Source organism: Aythya fuligula, chromosome 1 (genome assembly GCF_009819795.1).
Source record: "Aythya fuligula isolate bAytFul2 chromosome 1, bAytFul2.pri, whole genome shotgun sequence".
Lineage (NCBI taxonomy): Eukaryota > Metazoa > Chordata > Aves > Anseriformes > Anatidae > Aythya > Aythya fuligula.
Genome location: NC_045559.1, coordinates 126,340,373 through 126,363,719, shown reverse-complemented (window position 1 = coordinate 126,363,719; position 23,347 = coordinate 126,340,373). Strand labels below are relative to the sequence as shown.

The window sequence follows — 23,347 nt, the reverse complement described above, 5'->3', positions numbered from 1 at the left end:
GCACAGCAAACAGGCAAACCTACCTCAAAACCTACCCGCTCCCAGGCCTGGCTGGCAAAAAAACTCATCTGCACAGCCCCAGCGAAGCTGGCAGGGGTGCTGGAGGGAAGGTCCAGACCTCAGCTCCCTCCTGGAGTAGCAGCCACTTCTGTTTTTAAAAAGGTCCTGCAGCATTGGCCCCGCTCTACCTCTTACACTGTGATACCCAATGTTCAGTCATGTAGCTAGAAAATCCTTGGCGTTTTACTGTACCTCTCTGGTGGTTGAAGAAGGAAGGACGTACCCATCAATGGACAAACCGTGACACTGAAACAAAAAACATTTCCGCAATGAACAGAAATCATAGTTCTTGCAAGTAAGTCTGACTGAATTCTGATCCAAGCCAGTATGTAAAAATTTTAAGCTAAACAAACAAAAACACCAAAAAAACACCACCAAATCTACCACAAAAAAAGAAAATAAAACCTGTTAAAAATGATTTCACCTTTACTCAAGAGGTTATTATGTAGCCTGCCAAATGTTAGAAATAACCTTACGTGACACCTGCATGGTGTTCTGTATTCCACTTTAGCTACTGAAGGGGAGGAAAGTACTTGGAGAGCCACTACAGGAAGGGGCAGACAAAGGACAAAGCCAAATCAATGAGAGCCTTCTGTGGAAAGGATGTAGAAATAAAAGATAATGCAAAAACACGACAACAAACCATGAAAATGAGAACCTGTATTTCTCATTTTCACTAAAACAACATTTAGTTAAGTGTTGGAAACCTAGGGCACTTCAACTCATGCGTGTCAGCATGCTGTGGTGCTTGGAAATGGGCCACAAACACTGGCAGAGAGGTGGTGTTAGAAATACCAAGTGGTATAAAAGAAAAGGGTGACAGAACCTAAATGGTGAGAAGGCAGGCTACGGAATGACACATCTGGGTACCTGCGGTTATAAAAAATAAAAAATAAAGAAAAAGGGCACATCAAGAAGAGTGCTTTTGTGAACAGTTCATAGTGTAAGAAATACTTAAATAACTTTAAATAAGCATAATTAATTTTAATAGCCAGAAAACCATTAAATACTGCCAGCTACTACAGTAGGTCAGGACAGAAGTGATGTTCACCGTTGAATGTATGTTGAACATACTAAAAGATCCCATCAGCAAATCTACTGGCCATACATGACTCATCTTGGCTGATACCAGCTTCAGAATAACTGATTTTAGGACAACCAAGAGTGCTCTAAGCTGGTGATGCACATCTTTGCAACGGTGTAGGCTTGAACAGCTCAGTTTTGCAAGCTGCCAAATGCTGTCTGTCATCCAGCAAAGGAGAGCAGGTTCACCACTTCGAATTAAAGGGAAATTCTTAATTCCCCTCTTTTCCTTCCCTGAGATCTGTTTCAGTACATTTCCGCACCCCTGTTCTCCAAGGTGCTACCAAAACACAACAAACAAAAGCTATCAAGAATGGCATGCGGCTCAGAAGAGCCAGCAAGAGATCTCAAGACATTTTAGAAGAGTCTGTGAAGCTTCCAACCTCACTCCCTGCAGCCTTTTTCAGCTGGAGCACGTGAAGTGCACTGCGTTACAGTGCCCCTCCGTGGCAGTGACCACAACTTGCATAAGGCCAGGAGCAATGCAGAACAGTGGTGAAACAGAATTGTTTTTTTTGCTTCCTGCCTTCCATAGCTGTCAGCCTACCTTCTGAAGGATCTTCCACACTTTCTCATAGAAGCCAACAGGAACTCTGTTAATGGCACCATCGAGCCTCCTCCTGCGCAGCCACTGCCCTTTGCGGTCCCCCCAGCTGATGTCTCTGTCGGAGCCCGTCGGAGAAGTGCTGGTGGGAGACGGCGGGGTGCTGCCCCTCTGTCAGAAATATTAAGGCTTTTGTTAGTTTCCCTCTACCACCACAAGTGCTTCTGCTTGTGAACATGTTGTTCTGTTACAACGCTAGCTGAGGACCAGGAAAGAAAACCACAGGCCAGGACCTCACACGAGGTGATGGAGCAGGACTGATCCCTCTCTACCGTCCACAACAAGCTTCACTTCTCCAGCACTTCAGTCGTTTCTCAACGAAATAAGCAAGCAGTTCAGCAAGGGGTAAATCAGTAAACTTCACTGCTTGTTTCAAGACAAGGCATGACTGCTCTGACAAGTACCAGTTGGAGGGCAGGGCGGTGTCACTGCTCCACCAGATGGTGGCATTTACTGGCTGGTCTGATTTGGACTTCAGGCTCAGGGATGTGAGGTCCTCCATGCAAATAGGTCCATTAATGTATGTTGATTACAAACTGACTTTGTGTGGTCATTTAATTACCATGCCCACCTCTCTGTAAGTAGCCACCTTGTTCCCTTCACTGTCACTGTTGTTCTATTTTGCTCTACCAGACTTGGAGACTACATTAGGCAGCAAATCTTCTTCCAAGTTGTGGCACTATCAGCACATTCTCGCTGTCACACCCATTACTTTCAGCCCAAAGAGGACTTCACTGACAGCCCGTTCTCAAACCCCATCCTCTCTTAAGTAAGGAACTGCCTAAACAAAGTACTGGGGAAAGTGGGAAATAAGACCAAAAAGTACAAGTTTGCAAAGGAGAAGCTCAGTGACCCCACACAGCCAAGCTCTGCAAAAAGAAAATGAAAACAAAGTCTATTCTCTCTCCTGTTGGTGTCAGTGACAGATGGATGGTGTTCCCTTGATGGTCTGATGCACCCTATTCCTTTACTTCATGCTGACTCAGATAGTCAGAATTTCCTCCACGCTGTTTAGCAGAGCAAGGGGATGCAGGAGGGTCAGTGCCAAAGCAGAGAAACCAATCTGCACGCAGTAATTACTCTGGCTACTCAGGTGGTTCAGACAGGCAAGTTCTCATTGAACACTCTCATGCATGTGAGTCAAACAGGCTTCAGTTCTACACTGGGATGTGGGACAAGGGAGGCAGCAGCAATCTGGCAGTTGTCAGGCCCGGCCATGGGGCCAGGGGAACGTGCACCTGGGGGTGCTCTGTAATGGTGTATTTAGGGCACCTGAGTGGTGTGCCAGTGACAGCAAGTCTCCAGGCGCAGAGATCCTCTCATCACAGCTGCCAGTTCAAGGTGCAGGCGTAGCTGCAAGCCTTCTGTCTCCTGATGACAGATTTGGAGCCTCAGACTTTAAACTGCTGAGGTTTCTGCTGGTAAAATATTTAAACAATTATCTCTTTTCTTAACAGCGAGAGCTGAAGAAGGGCTACAATTCTCTGCCTCGAAAGAACATGACAGCCTGTAGGCCTGTAAAACCCCTGCCTCAGCAATCTGGTTTCATTACTGGCCAGAGACTGCCAGCAAAAATGGTACATTACTGTTAAATACTGATGACACCTGTAATATAATCAAGTAACTAAATCTGCAACAGTGCTTTATCTGCTACGACTACTTAACCTTCAGAAGAACTAAGTGGATCTAAATGAGACTATTAACAGATTACTGATGAGAACGGGCTCCCAGTGAAGATGAGCTAAATGAAGAGGTAGGGTTTTACACCAAGCTTTCACACAGAAGCAGCTGCAGGTGTTCAAAGCCAAGGTTCCTGCACACGCATACACACAGAGCTGCAGGTGGTGTTTTACCGTGGAAGCGAACATGCTGCTTGACATGGAGTGGCTCTCATGAAAGAACTACAAAACAAAAACAGACACCAGCAGGTCAGACAGACAGCCACGACACAACAGGACGCAAACAAGGTTAAGTAACCCATCTGTGCAAAGACGAGGAGCATGGAATAAGCTCAGGTACTCAGGGGAAAACCATGGCAGGCTCTGGCCTCCTGCAGCGCCGCACCTCAGCTGACTTTGGGACAGCCACGTCCGATGGCCAGGGTCACCACGGCATGGCAAACACAAACCACCACAGCTAAGGAGCATGCTGATGTTTTTCTGCAATTCAGGGTCAGAAAACAAAACACAAAACAAAACAAAAGAACCCAAGCTTCCCACTGCCATTCTCCACTTGTTATGTCAGCTTCTCTTTGCAGCGTGAGGCCATCGTGCTGCAGAAAGCCTGCAGGATGCCAGCGGGGTCAGCAGTGCTGAGCAATGAGCTGCAAAACAGAGCTTTCACTGCAACATGGATGCACCCCTTTCCACACTGAGCACTTTTCTGTAGCTGTCCCCTCCCAAGCCATGCCCTTTAATTAGTGTTAATGGTTCAGACCTAGGCAAAGTCTTGGTTTTCAGACTCCAGAGACATCTGCAGTAAACAAGAACAAGCTGCAGCTGCTCAGCACACAAGCTCTGGTGTAAAGCAATGTTGGTGTAAGTATTAGAAGTGCCCTTCCTGACACAAAGCTGATTGTCCTCACCCCCAACACAGCATGACCTAAAATTGGTATTTGGCAAATGATGTAGAGAGTGCAGTGAGATCAGGCAGGAAGCACCATGAATGGACGGGGGGGGGAATAAAAAAGTAAGAACAGCCAACTCCCCTCATCTGTGCAAAAAACGTTTCCATCTAATGCAGAAACAGTGCAAGGAAATACCTTTTCAACCTTAACAAACTGCACAGGGATTCAGCTCAGGCCCGCCTGTGTATTTAAAATAAAATAATGCTGCCGCCTAGTGCCCAGTGCCCCTTCCTTCTGGGAAAGGCTCTGAAGTCAGGCATCCACGGTCGGCTGTAAGACCAAAAAGCCATGCTCAAATTGAGTTACTAAGGCCACTTCGGAGCCTGCACTAAGCACCCAGCAGTGTTTTCAGACACAGCTGTACCAATGGAGTGGACAAGGCAACAGTAACATTGAGGCACCAGCACGGCTCAAACACGGCGACCAGATCTCATGAGACACAAACCACACGTTTTGCAGGCACCCTCGCTTCCCTGATTGACTGTATAACAAAGAGAATTATTAACTTACCCTTATGTCAGCATCAAATGCCTTATGTCAAGCTCATACAGAAATTCCACTCCTCTCCAGTAGCTTAACAAGCAAACTTGTTTCATACAATCAAGGTGAACACAACATAGAGACAGCCTCAGAGTAAATGCAAGACTTGCTTATCAAGCTCTCAGCAGAGAGGGTGGTTTTGAAATGTTTCTAATATAAAATACTTCATTCTCATATATGCCTTTTATCTGATCATGACTTTGCCTTAGCTAAAAAATGATAAAAATGCTGTTTTGAAGTTGATGCTACGAATGCATTAGAGTTTGCTCAAGTTCTTCTGTATCCATCATGTGAAAAAGAACAAAAAAGGAACTACAGTTTGGGAGGAAACGTCCCCTTCATGCTTTCTATCAGCTTTAAACCAAAGGATGTTTGGGAACTTCTGTGATTTACCATTAACTTAATCAGCACTAAAAACAGTCTCCCAAAATGCATACACAAAAATCTGACCTAGCACAGCTCCAGAGCAGCTGCATTTTCTGATGAGCATTGACGGAAAACCCTCACCTGCTTCATCTCGCTCTTTAGTTTAGTAATACCACTTCTTCCTGTTTTGGTTGCTCCAGAATGGCCCATCTCATGAATAGAAATTGCAGGGCTAGATGAAGAGGAATCCATAGGTCGCACTAGAAGAGGCAAATGGACATTTTAAAAATCATATAGGTAGGAAAACATACGAAATTGTATCTAGAAGTGGCAGATAAAAGCATGTCCTTTCAAATGCACACAATGCTCTTTTTGACAGCATCCTTTCAAATCACATCAATAGTTCAAGCCTGATTGCATCAAGCCAGGGTGTAGATCCACAGCTGGATATTGGGGCCTGATCTTCCAAGACACTGAACAATCACAGCATCAAATGACACTGGAGTTGCAATGAGTCTGTGAGGGCTTAAGAACAGACCCGGGAACCAGCAGAAGGGCCAGCTGGGAATTCAGGGCATCAGACACACTCCTTGAAGGCAGGCTGGATATGCCCTTTATGGTCTTCACTCAAAATTTCTTCATTTTAAAAGTTTGCCTGATACAATCTTGATGCAAGCGCAGGATAATTTCCATCATGTGTGTGTTTTTTTTTTTTTTTATCCCTCATCAGCTAACATACACAAGTATGTTTAATACATTACCAGTACTTCTGTTTTACATGCACTGAGAGTATAACCTTGCTTGTACGATGAACTAACTCTATATTTACAGTACTCACTTAACATACGGACAACTTACAGCTTCTTTCCACACCAAACTCTTTTCCACTGAGAATATGATGTAGGAGATTTTTCATATCAAAGGGGCTTAGATTCATCAAACTCTCTGAAGCTTCTTCACCTAGTTTAAAAACAACCATCAACAAACATTACTATAAGCTGGTTTACAAATCATTTTCCTAACTGAACTGCTGGCTGAATGGGGTCCCCACCACATTTATTTTTGTAGCTAATGCGTCCTTTAAGAAGAAAATTAATATGTTGTCATTTCAAAGAAAATAAATTTCAAGACTAAACAACAAACACTGCATGGAGATGACTCTATTTGCATTACTGAACAGCCTGTGCAGGTTGTGTGAAATCTCACTGAAGCTTATGATGAGAAAGCAGTTGCTCCTTCACAGAGCAAGATTGCTTGAAAAATCACTACAGCCATCTCCCCAAAGCAGATCACATAGATCTAAATTACAGAGCTAGAGTTGTTCCATAAAGAACAGCATGCAAATGGAAGGCTTGTGTTTTATTTGATTAAAGGATCGTGCTTGGAAGTGAGAGAGAAAAAGCACATACATACACATGAGCGCACATGTGCACACAGACAAGTGTGCACTCTCACAGGGGAGCACGGAAAAGGCAGCAATGAAGCTGAGAGCAATGTACAAAGAAATAACTAAAGGAGCACTGGAAAAAGAGGCATTGAACAGTGAAATGCAGCAGCTTCTGGTACTCAGCTTCAGCTTTGGGGGAAATGGGGTTTTCTGTGTACTCCTCATACAGAAACAGGGTTATCCCAGAAAATGTCTTAGCTACATGTATTAACTTCTCTTAAGAGACAAACCTGCCACTTCCTCAAAGGCAGGTATCCACCTCATTTTCATAGAAACATAGAATCATTTAGGTTGGAAAAGACCTCTAAGATCATCTGGTCCAACCTGTTGTCAAAGGGAGCAGCAGTGTCCAAAGTGGACACCCTTTAAAATATGACTCATGAAGTTCTCCCCTTTGAGGTGTACGAGTACATTAGAAACAGTGATGAGCTAAGCCAGAAAAATATGGTCCAGATCATGCCCCTAAACGTCAGCATTTGAGACTATATATTCATCACATTAACTTGATCACTTCCGATGATGGTTTCTTCTTGCCTTTTGACCCCTTTAAACTCCTCTGATGTGGAAAAATCTTCAATGTTTTTTTTCAGATATCACATTAGTTGTTCTTTGTTCAGAAGATAACCAGGATCCTAATCCTTGTTGAAATTAATAGCATTGGATCCCTAAATACACATGCATACAATTTGATGATCAGCACCTCAAACACTTACTGGAAGTCAGAGGGCTTAAGTACTTACTATCTACTCCATATTGACAACGTAGGGGGAAAGGAAAGGCAGGAATCTTTAATTAAGTCAAAAAGGGAAGTTATTTTCAAAGTTATTAATTGTATATGTTGAATGAAGAATTTAACACATAAGTGAAAAAATGACTAAGGTGAAGCAGAAATAATGCCACAAGTATCTCCTATGATAAAATTGCACTTACCTGAGCATTTCAGACTCCGAGCCAGCTCAGTGGCCATCACCTGAATTATCAGACCGATGCGGAGCCTGAGCATCTCCATGAAAAGACTAGGCTGTGACCGAACGTACATTGCCAAGTACATAATTATTTCCTGTAAGGACAAATCCATAAAGGCAGCTATTCAAAGTGGGTCCTCTTACCTTCCCCAGTCACAGCAGAACACTGGCATCGCACTGGGCACAGCTTAAAGAACTTTTTTTTCCCCATGCTACTTACCTGTGTCAGGACAGCAATACTGATGTCTTGGCCACTGGCTTCATAAATAAGATCTGTGAGCTCCTCAGGTGGCAGGGGGCTGCAAGAAGGCAAACCACAGTTAGCAGTCAACTCAGGCTCCTGCTGTTGACTTCGTGAACGTGCTCTGGAAGCAAGTCACCCAGAAACATCTTTGCACTACAGGCTTTTCTGTCTTGGTGGCTGCAATCCTTTCTGAAGTTGAGAAGTAACTTTTAAAACAAGATGACAGCAGCAGAATGGTACCAGCAAGATGCAGAAAGGCAGGCTGCTTCTACTGAGACTGAGCTCCAACTTACGTGGTAATGATTTTCTCGCGGGGTTCCGGTGGCAGGCCCACAGTAAGCTGCTTGTGGTGTGACAGGAGGTCTGTGCACGCCTATCATGATGTGACAGGAAACAAGAGACCTTTGTCTGAGTCATGCAAAAGTGATACAGCTTTTAATTCCAGAAAACGAATTGTTTCTTTTGCAATTTTAAGCGCATTTCTATTAACTACCAGATGTGCAGATCCAGCAGAATGCTGTTAACCACTTGCTGAAAGCCTGCTTGCTCACACTGAAATCAGCAGCATAAAGATTATGGACTCCAGTGGGGCTGGAAGATCAGTAAAGGACTTCACCAGAAGATAAACATTTGATTTTTAAGACCCAAAAAATACATTAATGGAAAGCTTGTATTAGCTATATATATAGTATATATATACATATATATATATAAGTATTAGCTATATATATAGCTATATATAATACATATAATATATATATATTAGCTATATATAGATATATCTTGTATACTAGTATCTCTCTTTAAAACAATATAAATTAAAACAAAAAATGACATCACATTTCCAAATTATGCACCCTGAAATAGGTGCTTCCTCCAGTACCAGTGTTTTACTCTTTTATGTGTACTTCCTACAAAAGTAGGTTTTTAATTTTTAGCATCCTGAAACAAACACCTCACTGACCTGTGTTCCTCTGATTTCCTTAAGTCTGTTTTCCTTCCCTCACCGTGGAACAAAACCACTATTACAAATCACCTCTACTCTCATCCTCCCCAGTTCTTCACCAACATCTTTGAAAATTATCATACATAGTTTTCTGTGAGCATGTCTGTACTGCTCATCCATAATGTCTTGAGGATAGAAAAGGTACCTAATGAAGTACCATGCAGGGTGACTATCACAAATTGCTCCCTGGTATAGGTACGGCTATCAAAGCTTTGAAAACGGGCAGGAATTAGAGAAAGAGTTAATTGGAAATAACAGCGTTACATACAAATTGCTGTACTTAAAACAGCAGAGAGGAAATGTTTTTGTAATGGTCAAAATGAAATCTGTGCCCTTAAAATGGATCTTCCTTGCTAATCTTAAGTATTCGCAAATATCCTAATGCCTCTGTACACCTGCAGCCACTCGCACTACAGACTGCCTGCCCAACGGGACAGGAATTGCCAGATCATGTTTTTGCATAATCTCTAGCACCATAACACACTGGTGCTCCAAAAGTGTTTATGCTACGACAACAGCAACAAGCGATTGCCAGCGACCACTACAATTTTCAAAGCACGTAGTTAAGCTTCTCAGATAACAAGAGATTAAACGAAGCCTTCACAATCTTTTGCAGTTGGACAACCTCAATCCATTCCAACACTAGCACAGTTCTCAGTATGGATGAAAGGTAAAGATACTGCAGTAAGATTTTAGATCAGAAAAACAAGCAACTTTTACTGAAAAATACTGCACTAGGTAAGTTGTAAAGACCAGAAGAAGGCAAGCACAAGCCCCACAGGCACTTGTGCCTCACATTGGTAGCCTTATCTCCCTTTCCAGGCAGGAAACTGAACCAGCACTGTTTATATTTCCTACCTCTGCCAGGACTTCCACTCTCTTTTTAAGTATACCAGAAATATAACGGATTAATCCCCACTCCTGGTTGAGGCCTGCCTTTCTGTAGAGCTCGTTGAGCAGGCAATGAACAGTGACCCCATATTGTCCGTTCAGCTCCGTATCCCAGTCAGGGCCTCTGCCAGAAAACAGAAGGTAATTTTCATTAGACCAAACAGATTTCTAAGGGCTCTCCTATGAAGGACAGAGAGAGGAAACAGGAAACTCACAATACTACATCGCTTCATCTTACCACACAACAAGCAGCCTGCTTTTGATTGAATTGCTCATTTTGGTGACAGATTTAAGTACACGGGACATGGGGGCCCTTCACCAGAGATCAGGAGACCTTTTGTGACAGCAACTCTCATATTAGCTAGAACACTTAGCCATAAGACCATGACTTCAAAGCAACCACCCAAGGGATTTCCCATCAGACTTCAAACTGAGCATGCATGCAGGTAGTTTGCTAAGGGAACGCTCCATAGGTTGTTCTTCAAGAGCAAAATTCATCACTTTCTCCAGTACTGCTGAAGACTGCACCCATTTTTTCACACGCTTCAGGGACCTCTGAGTTTTTGTGCCCTGCCTCTTTCTTATCTACTAATTAGATTTCCACACTGATAAATCAAAGGAGATTTCTGGTCCTCTCCTGGTTTTGAAATTCACTGCATTATGGAAAAAAAGGCACTTCTTGTTGACAATGTTTTGAAGCACCACAGAGTGACCTTTCAGCTCCTGTTAGAGGGACAGAGTTCACCAGAGCCCAAGAGAGATATCAGTGTTTAAACAAATCTAGAACAGGAAATTAAATGTCTTTTACGTAGTTAAACAAAAAAAACAAAAAACAAAACAACAAAAAAAGGTAATTTTTCAGGATCTCCTTTAATCTTGAAGAGAGGCCGCTTAGGAAAACAAGATCAAAGAAGAGGCCCTCACAGGAGAAAGACTAAAATAAACGAAAACACAATCTCCGTAACACTACGGAAGACCATCTGTGATCAATAAATGCACGTCTTTGCACCCTTTAGCTATTTTTCTGCCAGATTCTAGCTGTATTCTCCTGCACAGAGAAAAGAAAAATCCCAATAAGAATATGACTCTGTTGGTCTGTATTTGCATTTTGTTCTCATCAAACCTATTTAATGAGCAGCTGTTTACTAACCCCAGTAGCTTGGGTTAAACTGTTCCCAGAAACACTTTGAAGAGCACTGAGTTTTAGCCAATGATGTACTTAAGCATGCAAGGATTAGAGGAAAAAATAGCGACTACTCATTAAAGCTGCATCTGTGCTTTAGTTAGAGAATGACAAGATTAAGTATCCCTCCACTTCCCTCCTTGTGTATAAAAACCACACCAAATCTTTGAGAACTTAATTAAGTGCCACAAATACAGCAAGGGGGGTTCTTATTCATGTAAAGGATTTATACATTTCTCTCGAGTGCTTGAGAGCCTGTATGTATGCACAATTGTGTGCCAATCAGCCTTGAAATTTGCACAAGCATTTTTTTTATTTATGCAAATTATTTATGTAGTCAAGATAACTGAAAATATTCCCTTTTAAGCAAGAAGTATTTTAACCTGTCCCCTCCAAACACTACCCTGAACACTGGCAAGCTCTTGCACAAGAACAATCAAATACTGGGGCCTTGGCCAACCTTATCTAGTGGGTGGTATCTCTGCCCATGGCAGGGTGGTTGGAACTTAAAGAGATCTTTAAGAGATCTCTTATAGAATGGCTTGGGTTAGAATTCTATGAAATAGCTGCGACCAAACTTAAAGAAGCTGAAGTTTATATTTGGATAACTCACTTGACTATATGCAAGATGTATAAGATATCTGCTTGATCATGGAGCGTTGGGCATTCGTTCAGATGCTCAACAAGTTTCCTGCAATCCAAATCACCGTGAGCATCTTTAGGTAGGTTCAAAACACTTTCAGAGTCCTAATAACAAAGAGGGTTGAAAATCGAGTAAGTATTGAAAAAAAAGAGGAGATCAAATTCAAACTGTAGTTTTCCATTATAGAACACAACAAACATGCAACATAACTCTGCACTTGGACTATAGACATATCATGTAGTTCCTGTCACATTACTTCACGCATGAAAAGGAGGCTGATCCCCAGAAACACAACACCCAGAATGGAACTTTTGTCTCTAGTTTTGGTTGTCTTAACAAGAGAAGTTATTTTTGGACAAAACAAACAAATACTTCATAAAATAAAGAAACAAAATTATTTGCATGCTTTTCCTGTCTTGTCATACACTGCTGCTTGCAAAGACACAGAAGCAGAATGGTACTACTTTTATTTTTGGTTGAAATCATTAAAAGTTCTGTCTCTAATCAGTATATACGTGGTGCTTTAGGAATGCACATGTTGCCATCATAAGTTTTCCAAGCTTTTGAAGCTAGCATGTTAACTAGTCAGATGATGCAATACAGCAGTGAGTTCTCAGATGAAGAGAAGTTTCATTTAACAAGCTATCAGCAGTATGTATGGTCCTAAAATACCATTTCCACAGACACAGCCTCTAGAGCAGAATCCTTCAGCAGGCTTGATACAACCTCACGTAACTGCTTCCAGCAGCTACTCACGTACTAGGAGAGAACAAACGCCCAGCACAAACCCATCCTTCATGGCTTCCAGTGGTATTTAACTGGTGCCTTAGGACATCAGGGGTTGGAATTAGATGATCTTTAAGGTCCCTTCCAACCCAAACCATTCCATGATTTTACAATCTATCCTTTCACATACTATCCTCCTGAACAGAAATATAAGTGCCATTTCTTGAAGAATACTTCTAAAGGCTATGAATATCCTACTTTTCCCTTTGTGAGTTCAACTAGGACCAAAGATGATGATATAAGCCTTGGCCCTTAAAAACAAGCACCTATTATATTATTTTGTTTTGCATGCACTATTAAAAAATTCCATGTGATAACATCTATTTAACAAAAACCAAAAATAATCAAACAAAAAACGTCCAGCAAAAACACCACCACCACAAAACAAACAAACCAACAAACTGATGGAGTTAACTTTCCATCACCCCAGACAGAATGGGTTGCCTGTGAAGGTAACAAAAATGACGACCAGCATATAACTTGGCTAGTAATGACAGAGAAGGTCACAGTATTAAGTGTTAAAAACAGAAACAGCATAAAAAATCCCACAGTTTACCTTTCTGTCAAAGGAAAGGGGAGTATCAACAAGATTCAGAGACTTCCGGTGCGTGTTCAGAACTTTAGTCGGAAGAGACATGGAAACAGCTGGAAAGAAAAGCCAGTGACAACAACAACAACTAAAAATCACCCATTTCAGTAACACAAAAAGTAAAAACACCTACGTAAAACAATTGTAGCAGGTAAAAGCAACAGAGACAAAAAAGCTTGAAGATTTATTAATATACACTAAAGTTGAGGGAAGCCTTGTCTTAACCCTGGTTAGGGTAAGGCTTCCCTTAACCAGGACACTGGACACTACATACCTACATGTAAAACACTGTGTGCTGGAGTCCACTTACAAATTCAGTCAAGGAATTATTTGGGTGAGAGTCCTCTCATCAGTCTAACAGTAATGTAACATTATTAGGAATACTGTTTTCCCTCTCTACACTGTATGTTCTTAGAAATTTAGAGAGTACTTTTGTTTTCTGCCATTTCAATGAAACATTTCGTTTCACCACAGCTTCACTAAAATAAGAACATGCATTTTGTCTGCCTTGGTACAATGACAAAAAAAAATAAATAAGAGAATTCACTGACTCAGGTTCTAAAATTCTATCCAATCAACTCGTTTTCATAACATTAAATTTGATTCACTGCAAGTTATTTATCCACACGCTGTGACATGGGATACTGTGGGAACACTACAGAGCAACAACTTGAGACTCATTTTTATTTCTTGATAACTACAACACACCCGAGTCACTAGCTTTTTTCAAATAGCAGAGTTTGGAAATACTTGCATTTTACCCCTTTTAGCACCTAAAAACAATAGTAGGGAGAAATACCTGGAATCTCCAAACCCTTTGCCTTGGCCATTATTGACAGTATCTCTTGTGTGGAATGGTTTGCACTGAACCTGGGTGGTTGATTAGCAGTCTTGGAAGTTGGAGGCAGGTATGACTTCAGTGCTGTACTCTGCAGGATATCATTTATATACTGATCCAGCTCATCCTGGCTTTCTAGTGAGAAATACATAAAAGAAAAGGAGCATTAAATATAAGAAAACATATAAATTATCAGCACTTTATTTTTCATTACACACCATTCTGTTCCAGTTTATATAGAAAGGCATGCAAAAATGTAATATCATAAGCAAGAGACTCTTAAGCTGAAAAAAAATGGAAAGAAAATAAAAATTAAAGTTTTTGATACTTCCTAAACAGTTAAATTTAGAAATTGTTTTTCCCTTTGAAAAGGATCAAAACGTTTTTTCTCTTGCTGGTAGTCTAAAGACCAGCTCTTCCATACAAACTTGTATGACTCCTCATACTCTCTACTTTTCTCCAGCATCTTTCACACAAACCCAATCTGCTGATTCCTCAGACTCGGTTTTCCCACAGCAATTTCCGGTCAACACCACACCAAGAACGTGGGAAGAATATACACAAACTCCTTCTCCAAACTAAGTCATGCTTGTACTGTTCTCAGGCTGAAGCACGAGAAACCTGAATGACTATCAACTGTGCACAAATTAGATTCTGCATAGGAGGGCAAACCCAGGCTCTAACTGACAGAACATTACAGAGAAAAAAAAAAAAAAAGTGAGAAAACTACTACCTTTTTCACAGAAATCTGCTGGATAGCCTCCATATTCACTGTCAGGGCTACAACAGCCTTCGTTAGGGTCATCAAACAGTTTTACATCACAGTCTGGATCCAGAAAGCTCAGATGCGTATGAAAAGAGGTGGTAAGAAATTCTGATAGCTTGCCTATCTTCACCCTGCAAACAGGAAAGCATGCCAGAGGGAGCAAACATACATCATTTTGATACTGGTTAATGCTCACTGAGCTTTCAACAACTCCAAAATCTATAAGGCTTAGCTGTCAAGTCCACCTTTGGTAACTATGAAGCCCTGGGGAACAAAACTAGTGACCAGAGGTAGCTCCATTCACTATGGCCCTTCGAGCTCTGCCACTGATCCAGTTCATCACTTAGTGTAGCATAAACCTGTTCTCACAAATTCCTCACAACTGCGGAATTTGTCCAAAAGGATACTGTGAGGGACAGTACCAGAAGTCTTGCTAAAATGCAGAAAAACTACATCCACTATCTTCCCTTCATTTACTAAGCAGATGATCTGATTATAGAAGGATACGGAGTTAGCAGGACAGGACTTTCACTTTGTGAACCCATGCTGGCTGGGCCCGATGATGGTGTTATCATGTCACTGCCTTTCTTTGGCACCCAGCATGATCTTTTCCCTAAGTTTTCCAGGTACTGAAGTTAAACTAATAGGTCTATGATTTCCAGGGTCTTCTCTCATGCCATTCTTGTAAATTGGGATGTTGGCTACTTTTCAGTCAGCGGGGACCTCCCCAGGTTCCCAAAACCTTCTGTAGGTAACTGAGAGGGGTCCTGCTATAACATGGGAGAGGTGTTGGAACTAGATGACCTTTGAGGTCCCTTCCAACCCAAGCCATTCTATGATTCTGTGAACATCCACTAACTCCCTCAGTACTCTGGGATAAATCTCATCAGGCCCAACAGACTTATAAACATTCAGCTGATGCAAACAGTTCCTTACAATTTCAGCATTAACAAATGGAAAGTTGCTGCTCCCCCAGCCATGGTCCTCCACTTGAAGACAGGGCAACCCAAGGCCTATCATAAACATGAATGCCTTTTTTTTTGCCTCAGTCTTTAAATGCCTCTGCCTTTAATCAACTATTAATAGCAGTGAGAGATGGCACACGTCTTGGGAAACAGATTTTTCCCCACTGCATTTGAGGTCCATCTACCATCTGACTCCCACATAACCATTAAAGCTGCTCTCTGTCTCGAGTTCCAGCATGAGGTCTATGCAGTATCACAGGTTCAAACCTGAGGCTTGTTCATGATTTAATTAAAAAAAATCACAGAGCGAATCATTTGGTGATTATGGCAGTACCTTGCACCTCCAAAATAACCATCCTCTAATTTTCGTATGGTGGCAAGAACTGCTGGATGAATGTCAGTACCATCATCAACTGAAAAAGAACAATAGAAGAGTGTGAAGCTTACCAACACATTCTTTAATTATCGTGGCCAACTAAGTGGATTATTGAGTGTTCTCTACAAAGTAAACTAAATTTAAAACAGAACCCACAAGTGCTATCAATACCAGATTATTCAAAAAAAAATGAAATTAAACAAAATCAAAACAATCCCAAGCCCCTCCACCCATGACAACTTCCAACAGGCCTTGTATAGAATTTCTTTGGACAGAAATAGAAATAGTATGAAGATGGTGAGGAGGTGCAAGGATATCATGGAGTAAAAAAAAAAAAAAAAAGAAAAATATTACACATCATCCAAGTTCAGCATAGACTTGAGAAAGTTAAACCGTACTTTTGATGTTAAAACTCAGATGTTGAAACAGTCATGCCATCTGTCTCTGCTCAAACCTACCCTCATGCTACTCCCCCACAATAATCTATTCTGCTTGCAACCAAGAAAATCAACTTTACCAAGCATCGTGTGGGTGATGGGAAACGTCAGGGTTGGTCTCCCTGTCATCCTCCAACAAGAAGTGAGGTAAGCCAGCTCTGTCTTGAGCATCTCCACAATCATCTGATTGTCTAGAGCCAGATAGAAGTGATGCTGGTCAGTAAACTAGAAAACAGAGAAATATGGTATGTAAGTACTTGTCAGTGCTCTCCTCTATTTTTTTTCCCAGTGAAAAAAAATACATTTTTTTTGGTTGAATTAACCAAACAAGGCATGCTGTTGGGAAAAAAGACCCATGCTTCTGCAGAACATGCATTTTCGTACATTTATAGGCTGACAGTGAAAAAAGGAAGCTACACAAGTAAAAAGTAGATGATGACTCCCTTGAAGCAGAATTCTCCCAGTGATGAGTTACAGTAACCTATGATCTGCAAGATCAAAGTAGCATAAATGTGGGAGAAAATACAACAGCAGCAATACAAAGAATAAACAGGCTTAAGTGCATGCTGGGGACTGGACACTAGTAACCATATATCTCTTGGGAACAATCTAAAACACGAGCAGAATAGGAACAGCTGACAGTTACTGTGGAAAAAAGGTATATTAAATGTACAGTGGTAAAGGGTGGTGTTCTCTCTGTAAAGGAAGGCCAAGAACCACAGTAAGAGACTATTATGGCTACATCTTAAGCTGGAAAAAACATGAAAAGTATGTCAAATCAGCCACAACAAAAGTTAAAAGCACACCAGCATTAGGGAGGGGTTGAAAAGGGAAAAGGCTGGGACGTAAAATAAACATCAATTAGTAAGACACATAATGGACAAGGAGAAAACCTTCTGTAAACACATCAAAGGTAATAGGAAAACACAGAAATTGTGGACCTGTTAATGAAGAGAGGAAAAGGATAGAAAGAGAGGACACAGACAAGCTGAAGCATTCAGTGCCACCTTTACTCACTGATGACCTGTAATACTACTTATAAAAGAGAAACAGGAGTTCAGCCTGAGCTTGGGAAGAAAAGGTTAAAGAGCACGTAAATTCAAGCTGGCAAAGATGTTTCTTTAGAAAGGAAGAGCCAGAATAATGTAGACCAGACAACCCCATTTCAGTGCCTGAAGTCAATTTGAGAGTGCCAAGAGAATTACAAAATTATAAAGGCAAGATGGTCGAATCAAAAAACAATCTCTGCAAATCAGTCTAATTTCTAATTTACCACCTAGATGGTACACACAAGGAAGCAGTAGACATATCTTGACTTCTGCAAAGCCTTTCACCCTAGCAATCTGAAGAAAAAACATCTGAAAAGGTCAAACTGCTTCAAAATTGCTCTCAAACAGTAGTTATTAACCATTTTCTCAAACAGAGAGGGTGTCTAACTGGGGTCAGCCTTTGTCCTATCTCTAATCAATGTTTTCATTAGAGAACTGGATGAAATGCAAACTATGAAACCACTAAATCTGTGGACATTACTCAAGATCAACAAAAACGAGTTAATTGCTAACCTTCGGAAGGTGAAATTAAACATAAATTCCACTCCACCAGAAAAAGGGGCGGGAGGAATGCTTGCCTAAGAAGTGCAATGGAAAATGTTATAGAGGTTTGTCAAATAAGGGAAGGGTGTTGCTGATGCAAAGATAAATGCCATTTTGGAAAATATTAGTAGGTATGTCCATACTTAACACGTGCCAAGGTTTCAGCTGGAGTACAGTGTCCTAATATTTATATAGCAAGACGTGGACAAAGAGATATTTAAATAATAGTCACAACTCTAAGGAATTTTTCCCTAATTTGCAAAAGTGGATATTGGTGTGGTGGAACAACATAACACAATAGCCAAATCTTCTCGTGCATGAAGTATCTTGTACATGTATAAAGCCTGTTGTGATCAATTGACCTGGGCAAGAACAGAAAGGGATCCACACTACTTGCAGTAAAACTGATGAAGTCTGGTCATTACGCAGCACTGAAGAAGCCATCTCTGGAATCCACTGAATCTATTCCACTGGAATTTAAAGATTATATTAATCAAATATTTAGGAGGGTGTGAGGATTCTTCACCCTGCTCATGTTTGGTGTAGATGACCCCTTGTACTTCTAGTACAAACAGCTACAATAAGGCTACAAGAATTGTGTAGTATTTCTTTATGTGTATAAAAAAAAAAACAAAAACCCACAACATTTAATTGTAGGAGGGTCCAAACTTCTAGTTACATTGAAAAAGCCGCTAAACAGAAAAAGAAAGAACATCGTTTTCTCAGTGATATTGATCCTTTCCACAATGAAAAGATTATGTCTTCGTGTCTTTGGGGTTATAGTACTTGGCACACTTGAGCGTAATTACATTTTCCATCTAAGAAATAATAAGAAAGAAAATATTAATGGGCCTATTTTTGGATAAATTATTTAATTATCTAGAATGTTGGTTCAGGCAGTGATCAGTAACAACCTTGCACTATTGATTTGCTGTGGCCTTCTGAGCCAAAAGCCAAAGAAGCCAGACTCTGCATGACAGAAGAGACATTTATCAGTACTCCTACTACCTCGATCATCCAATGGTCCTAAAAAACCCGCAAAGCAAAGTACGTCTGCTTTATTAGCCCTGCTCTGCCTAAAGTGGAGTGACAGCACACGAAAGCAAAGTTCTTAATTAATGATTAGCCATTAAGTACACAGGGATTCCCCTGCCAGCTTTCCATGCTCACCTGAGGGGTAAAGGCAAAAATTTGATTTCTGATCACGTACAGCTTGGAGGTACCCAGCACTCCAATGTGTCGATGTGGACGTCCACTTAATTTCATGTTTTCATTCCTACCTGTAAAGAAAATAGGAAAAAAAGTCACCTAACACTTCCTCTTTGGTTTTCCACAACCACCATTTTAGGCCAAGAGATCTACTTCATTCGTATCAGCAGAGCAAAAGATAGATAAGAATGAGATGCTACAGACTGGTATGCTTTGTATCAATATAAATCAAATTTTAAATCAATGTAATAGCTAGGGTTCTTCAAAGGCCTGATTCAAAATCGAGATTTTGGCTTTACCAACCATGGAATTAGGTCTTTTATATTCATTGCTCACAAAACTTCACCACCAAGAAGAAGAACTATGCCCTTTCAAAAAACAGGCCATCAACATGTAACAGAAATTTCATTGCCTTTCACTGTAGAACCTTATAAGTTCTTGACCTTAAAAGGCTAAACACACCTCAATACAGAGACAGATTTTCTTTTCATGGGGGTAATAAAACCCAATTTTCTCAGTGTGGCTTATTAGCTAATGCTCTGCACTGCACGCTTTTCTCCAGCACCCAGGAGCTGACTTGAATGTGTCTGAAAAGAATAAGCCAAACAAGTATGTGCCTGAAAAGAAATCCCTGTGAACATTACTAAAAAAGTCACTGTTAAAAACAGTACACGAATGTGTCAAAGCAGCCTACTCACCCCCTACTAGTAAAAGAAACCTATTTCAAACTATTACAAAATAACTGCAAACTTCAGCAAAGCCCTGCAAATGTTTCATTTGTTAGAAGTTCTTTGTAATAAAAAGACAAATTCTTCAAAAAAAAAATAAAAATCAGTATATGGAATTTTCCTTCACATACAGGGCACAATTTCTAAGATTTATTTGAAGGCCGTGTTATTTTGGATGTTTCAAAGCTTCTAAAAAACTTCTTATTAAAAAAAAACACACACAACAACAAACATAACAATGAAAAATAAATAAAACCATGAACAGTCTCATGCTCTTCTTCCACATTATCCATAAACCTTCTTGCCATGGGAACATGCTATAGATAGGCAGAGAAGCATGATATAGCTCCCCTTACCTATGCTGAAAAAGAAATCTATCAATGTTGACCCACCTCATAAATCTTACTTTGTAGTAACATCCATAGTTTTGAGTCATAAACTTTTGGCATGCTTCAAGTAGTAAAAGTAAGTTCAATTAGGAATACATGTAACAAATTTTCACCAAGACTTCCTTCATTCCAGCAAGGATTATAAGAAGAGCCAGTGGTGATTGAAGGCTTATCTGATTTTCAGCTGAACTATAATCAGTTTGAGATTTTGTGCATTTATTTAATCCAATTGTCAGGCTCAGAGGGACAACAGGCCTCAAGGGCCACTGCTGAGGAATTGGAAATTTATTTAAAGTCTTCAGGTTAGAAAAGACCTAAAGGCTTTTGGATTTGCAGCAGAAATGGAAGCAGCTCTACTCAGCTCAGGGTTGGAAGGAACATAGCAAGAACCTGACAGGCCAGAGTTGCTCTGATAACAGGATAGCTTTCCTGGTTTGGAACCGAAAACTTCCCAGAGAGTCTGCTGGTAGAATGGCAATTGTACTGCAAGGTCTCTAGACCAAAGACAGAAGTATTCTGACTTCTGAAAGGAGAAACATTGCTTTTTCTACATTTTTTCCAGGCCTTTTTTTTTGTTTGTTTTTAAAGCCAGTTTTTCTTTTTGGAAGTAGCTCCTGCAGAACAAAAAGAGTCAGTGCTTGCCTAGCTCTGTCACAACTGGGCACAGAGAAACTTGTATTTTGGCCATTTTTTCTAATGAAAAAATGTGTTTTTCTTCCCTTTTGGAGACTCTTATTTAAGACAAAAGTTTGTAATGCTGTTAACCTTCCCTACACAAATGTGGGAGGTTATTTGTGTTTGGTTGTGTGTTTTTATTTATTTATTTTTGTTTGTTTGTTTTGTTGTTTTTGTTTTTCAAAGTCAAAGATATTGAGACAATGGGAAAGAAAACATAAAAATAAAGAACTGTACAGCAGTAGAGAGGCTTCCATATTTAAATACCTACCCAACTTGGTGTAGAGATTACTCAGGATGCGAGCTGGCTGCACTCTCAGTGGATGGATATCAGCAATGCTCTGAACATCGATTCCATGGTCTTGCAGTAGATTCTTAATTTGATTAGATTCTGCCAGAATAGTTACTGCATCACAGAAAACACAAACACTAGTAAGAACCAAAGTTCTTCTCTTTTTAACTGACTGCCTTTATTGTCACCTCTCAGCTACCGTGTAATTGACTAAAAATGCACTTCTTTCTTAATTTATGACTCCATGAGATCTAAGGGGATTGCAAGAGGATTTCAGAGAGCTTCAGGCTCTCTGCTCTTCAGTACATCTTGTCATTCTTTTCCACTCTGGATCACAAAGTAACTCAAATTGGAAGGGACCTCACAAGGCCTCTACTCCAAACTCCTGCTCAAAGCAGGGCCAGCTCTGAGGTTAAGAGCAGCTTTCTTGGGGTTTTATCATTTTCTTTTGATCTTTTTCAGTACCACAAGTTTGGACTGTGCAGTCTCTTTCAGGAGACAAGGCTTTGCCCCTGCAAGACCCTGTATTTGTTGCTTTTGTATGGCACATCATATTTACATAGTCAGGTCAATGGCAAAGAGGTGCCATTATCCGTACAGCAATAAACGTTAGAGGCCATTAACTTGGCAGAAGTAGGGGAAAAAAAAAGCCCCAAATGGAGGAATTTATAATCCAGGGCCTGATTCTGCCTCTAGTCCTGCATGAAGTTTTGCTCATGCCAGATGGCTCATTGATTTGGAGCTAATAATTCAGTATTCTCTACATTATAAATCGTTGTCAAAGAATGCTAAAAGTAAGAACGCATTTATATTTATGTGAGAAATCAAGCATTTCAGAGTAACAAAGCACCACCACAATGATACACCAAGAGAGGGGGTAAACAAGCACCTGTCCAGGTCAAAATACCACTGATTAAGACTGCTCCTGCTAAATGTGCCATTCTGGAAAAGCAGCCAGCTCAGACCCGGAAAAGGCTTTATCCCTGATCAGTTGGTGTTTGCCCTCCACTTAATTATGTGGGTTTGGCTGTTCCTGAACTGAAGAAAGATGCTACTCCCTGAAGCACACAAAAGGCAGCTCTAAGTCTGGCTGCTTTCTGCTCTCTAGCTTGTTCCTCACCTCCTGGAACAGATCCAGCCCACTCATTGCTCTCCTGCTTCCCCTGAAAAAGGGCTGAACAAAAACCTGACTGAATGGACAGGTCTCCTGTCAGTCCTGGTCTTTTCTGCCAGTATATGCCATGACCTTTCTTTTCTATTTAAGATCAAGTCTGCCACTCTCCATTCCCCAGTCTTCAGTCTTAAAATTTTACAGAATCTATGAATCATCTAGGTTGGAAGAGACCTCCAAGATCACCGAGTCCAACCTCTGACCTAACACAAACCAGTCCTCCACTAAACCATATCACTGAGCTCTACATCTAAATGTCTTTAAAGACCTCCAGGGATGGTGACTCCACCACTTCCCTGGGCAGCCTGTTCCAATGCCTAACAACTCTTTCGGTGAAGAAGTTCTTCCTCATATCCAACCTAAACTTCCCCTGGCACAACTTTAGCCCATTCCCCTTCATGCTGTCACCAGGCATATGGGAGAATAGACCAAATAAATATTTTTTATGAGGTTTGTTAAAGCTGATCTTCTCTCATGGAAAAAAGCAGCCAGAGAAACAACCCTCTTCTCATTATCACAGTATCCCAAAAACATCCGTGTACCATGTGAAAACCCACATCATTTTAAAACATGTCTTTCTTCATTCCCACACATATAGACTTCACTGCCACATACTCCCATTTACCCAGAATGTTTGAAAAATTCCCCAACCTTGTACCACAACATCAGGTTTAAATCCAGTGGAAAATCTTCTGTTTAAGGGATCAATTTCACCTGCAGCCAGAAATCCCTAGAATAAAAGCAGAAGAAAGAAAAAAGAAAGGACACATACAAAAATTAAGTAAAAGGCTTTTGATGACATCTAGAATCTATCTTAACCAATTTTAATTTTTAATGGAAAAGCAAGTCTTAAAGTCTAGTTTCACCATCCACTAA

The 23,347-nt window shown here is 40.7% G+C and overlaps 1 protein-coding gene across 2 annotated transcripts in view; it reads right to left on the bottom strand.

The window, feature by feature from the left end:
• Window positions 1-23,347, bottom strand: part of PHKA2 (phosphorylase kinase regulatory subunit alpha 2) — a 38,901-nt gene that overhangs the window by 3,162 nt on the left and 12,392 nt on the right. The window contains exons 13-30 of one of the 2 annotated variants that reach the window (XM_032203364.1): window positions 23,123-23,201; window positions 21,280-21,414; window positions 19,178-19,287; window positions 16,496-16,640; window positions 15,937-16,015; window positions 14,605-14,768; window positions 13,833-14,006; window positions 13,001-13,089; window positions 11,629-11,762; window positions 9,800-9,956; window positions 8,229-8,308; window positions 7,912-7,990; window positions 7,657-7,786; window positions 6,138-6,239; window positions 5,421-5,539; window positions 3,601-3,648; window positions 1,691-1,858; window positions 253-306 (exon numbers count right to left, since the gene is read on the bottom strand). In XM_032203364.1, coding sequence (XP_032059255.1) covers window positions 253-306; window positions 1,691-1,858; window positions 3,601-3,648; window positions 5,421-5,539; window positions 6,138-6,239; window positions 7,657-7,786; window positions 7,912-7,990; window positions 8,229-8,308; window positions 9,800-9,956; window positions 11,629-11,762; window positions 13,001-13,089; window positions 13,833-14,006; window positions 14,605-14,768; window positions 15,937-16,015; window positions 16,496-16,640; window positions 19,178-19,287; window positions 21,280-21,414; window positions 23,123-23,201 — 2,046 coding nt within the window. The remainder of the gene's footprint in view (window positions 1-252; window positions 307-1,690; window positions 1,859-3,600; window positions 3,649-5,420; window positions 5,540-6,137; window positions 6,240-7,656; window positions 7,787-7,911; window positions 7,991-8,228; window positions 8,309-9,799; window positions 9,957-11,628; window positions 11,763-13,000; window positions 13,090-13,832; window positions 14,007-14,604; window positions 14,769-15,936; window positions 16,016-16,495; window positions 16,641-19,177; window positions 19,288-21,279; window positions 21,415-23,122; window positions 23,202-23,347) is intronic. The other variant, XM_032203374.1, reaches the window with a different exon arrangement.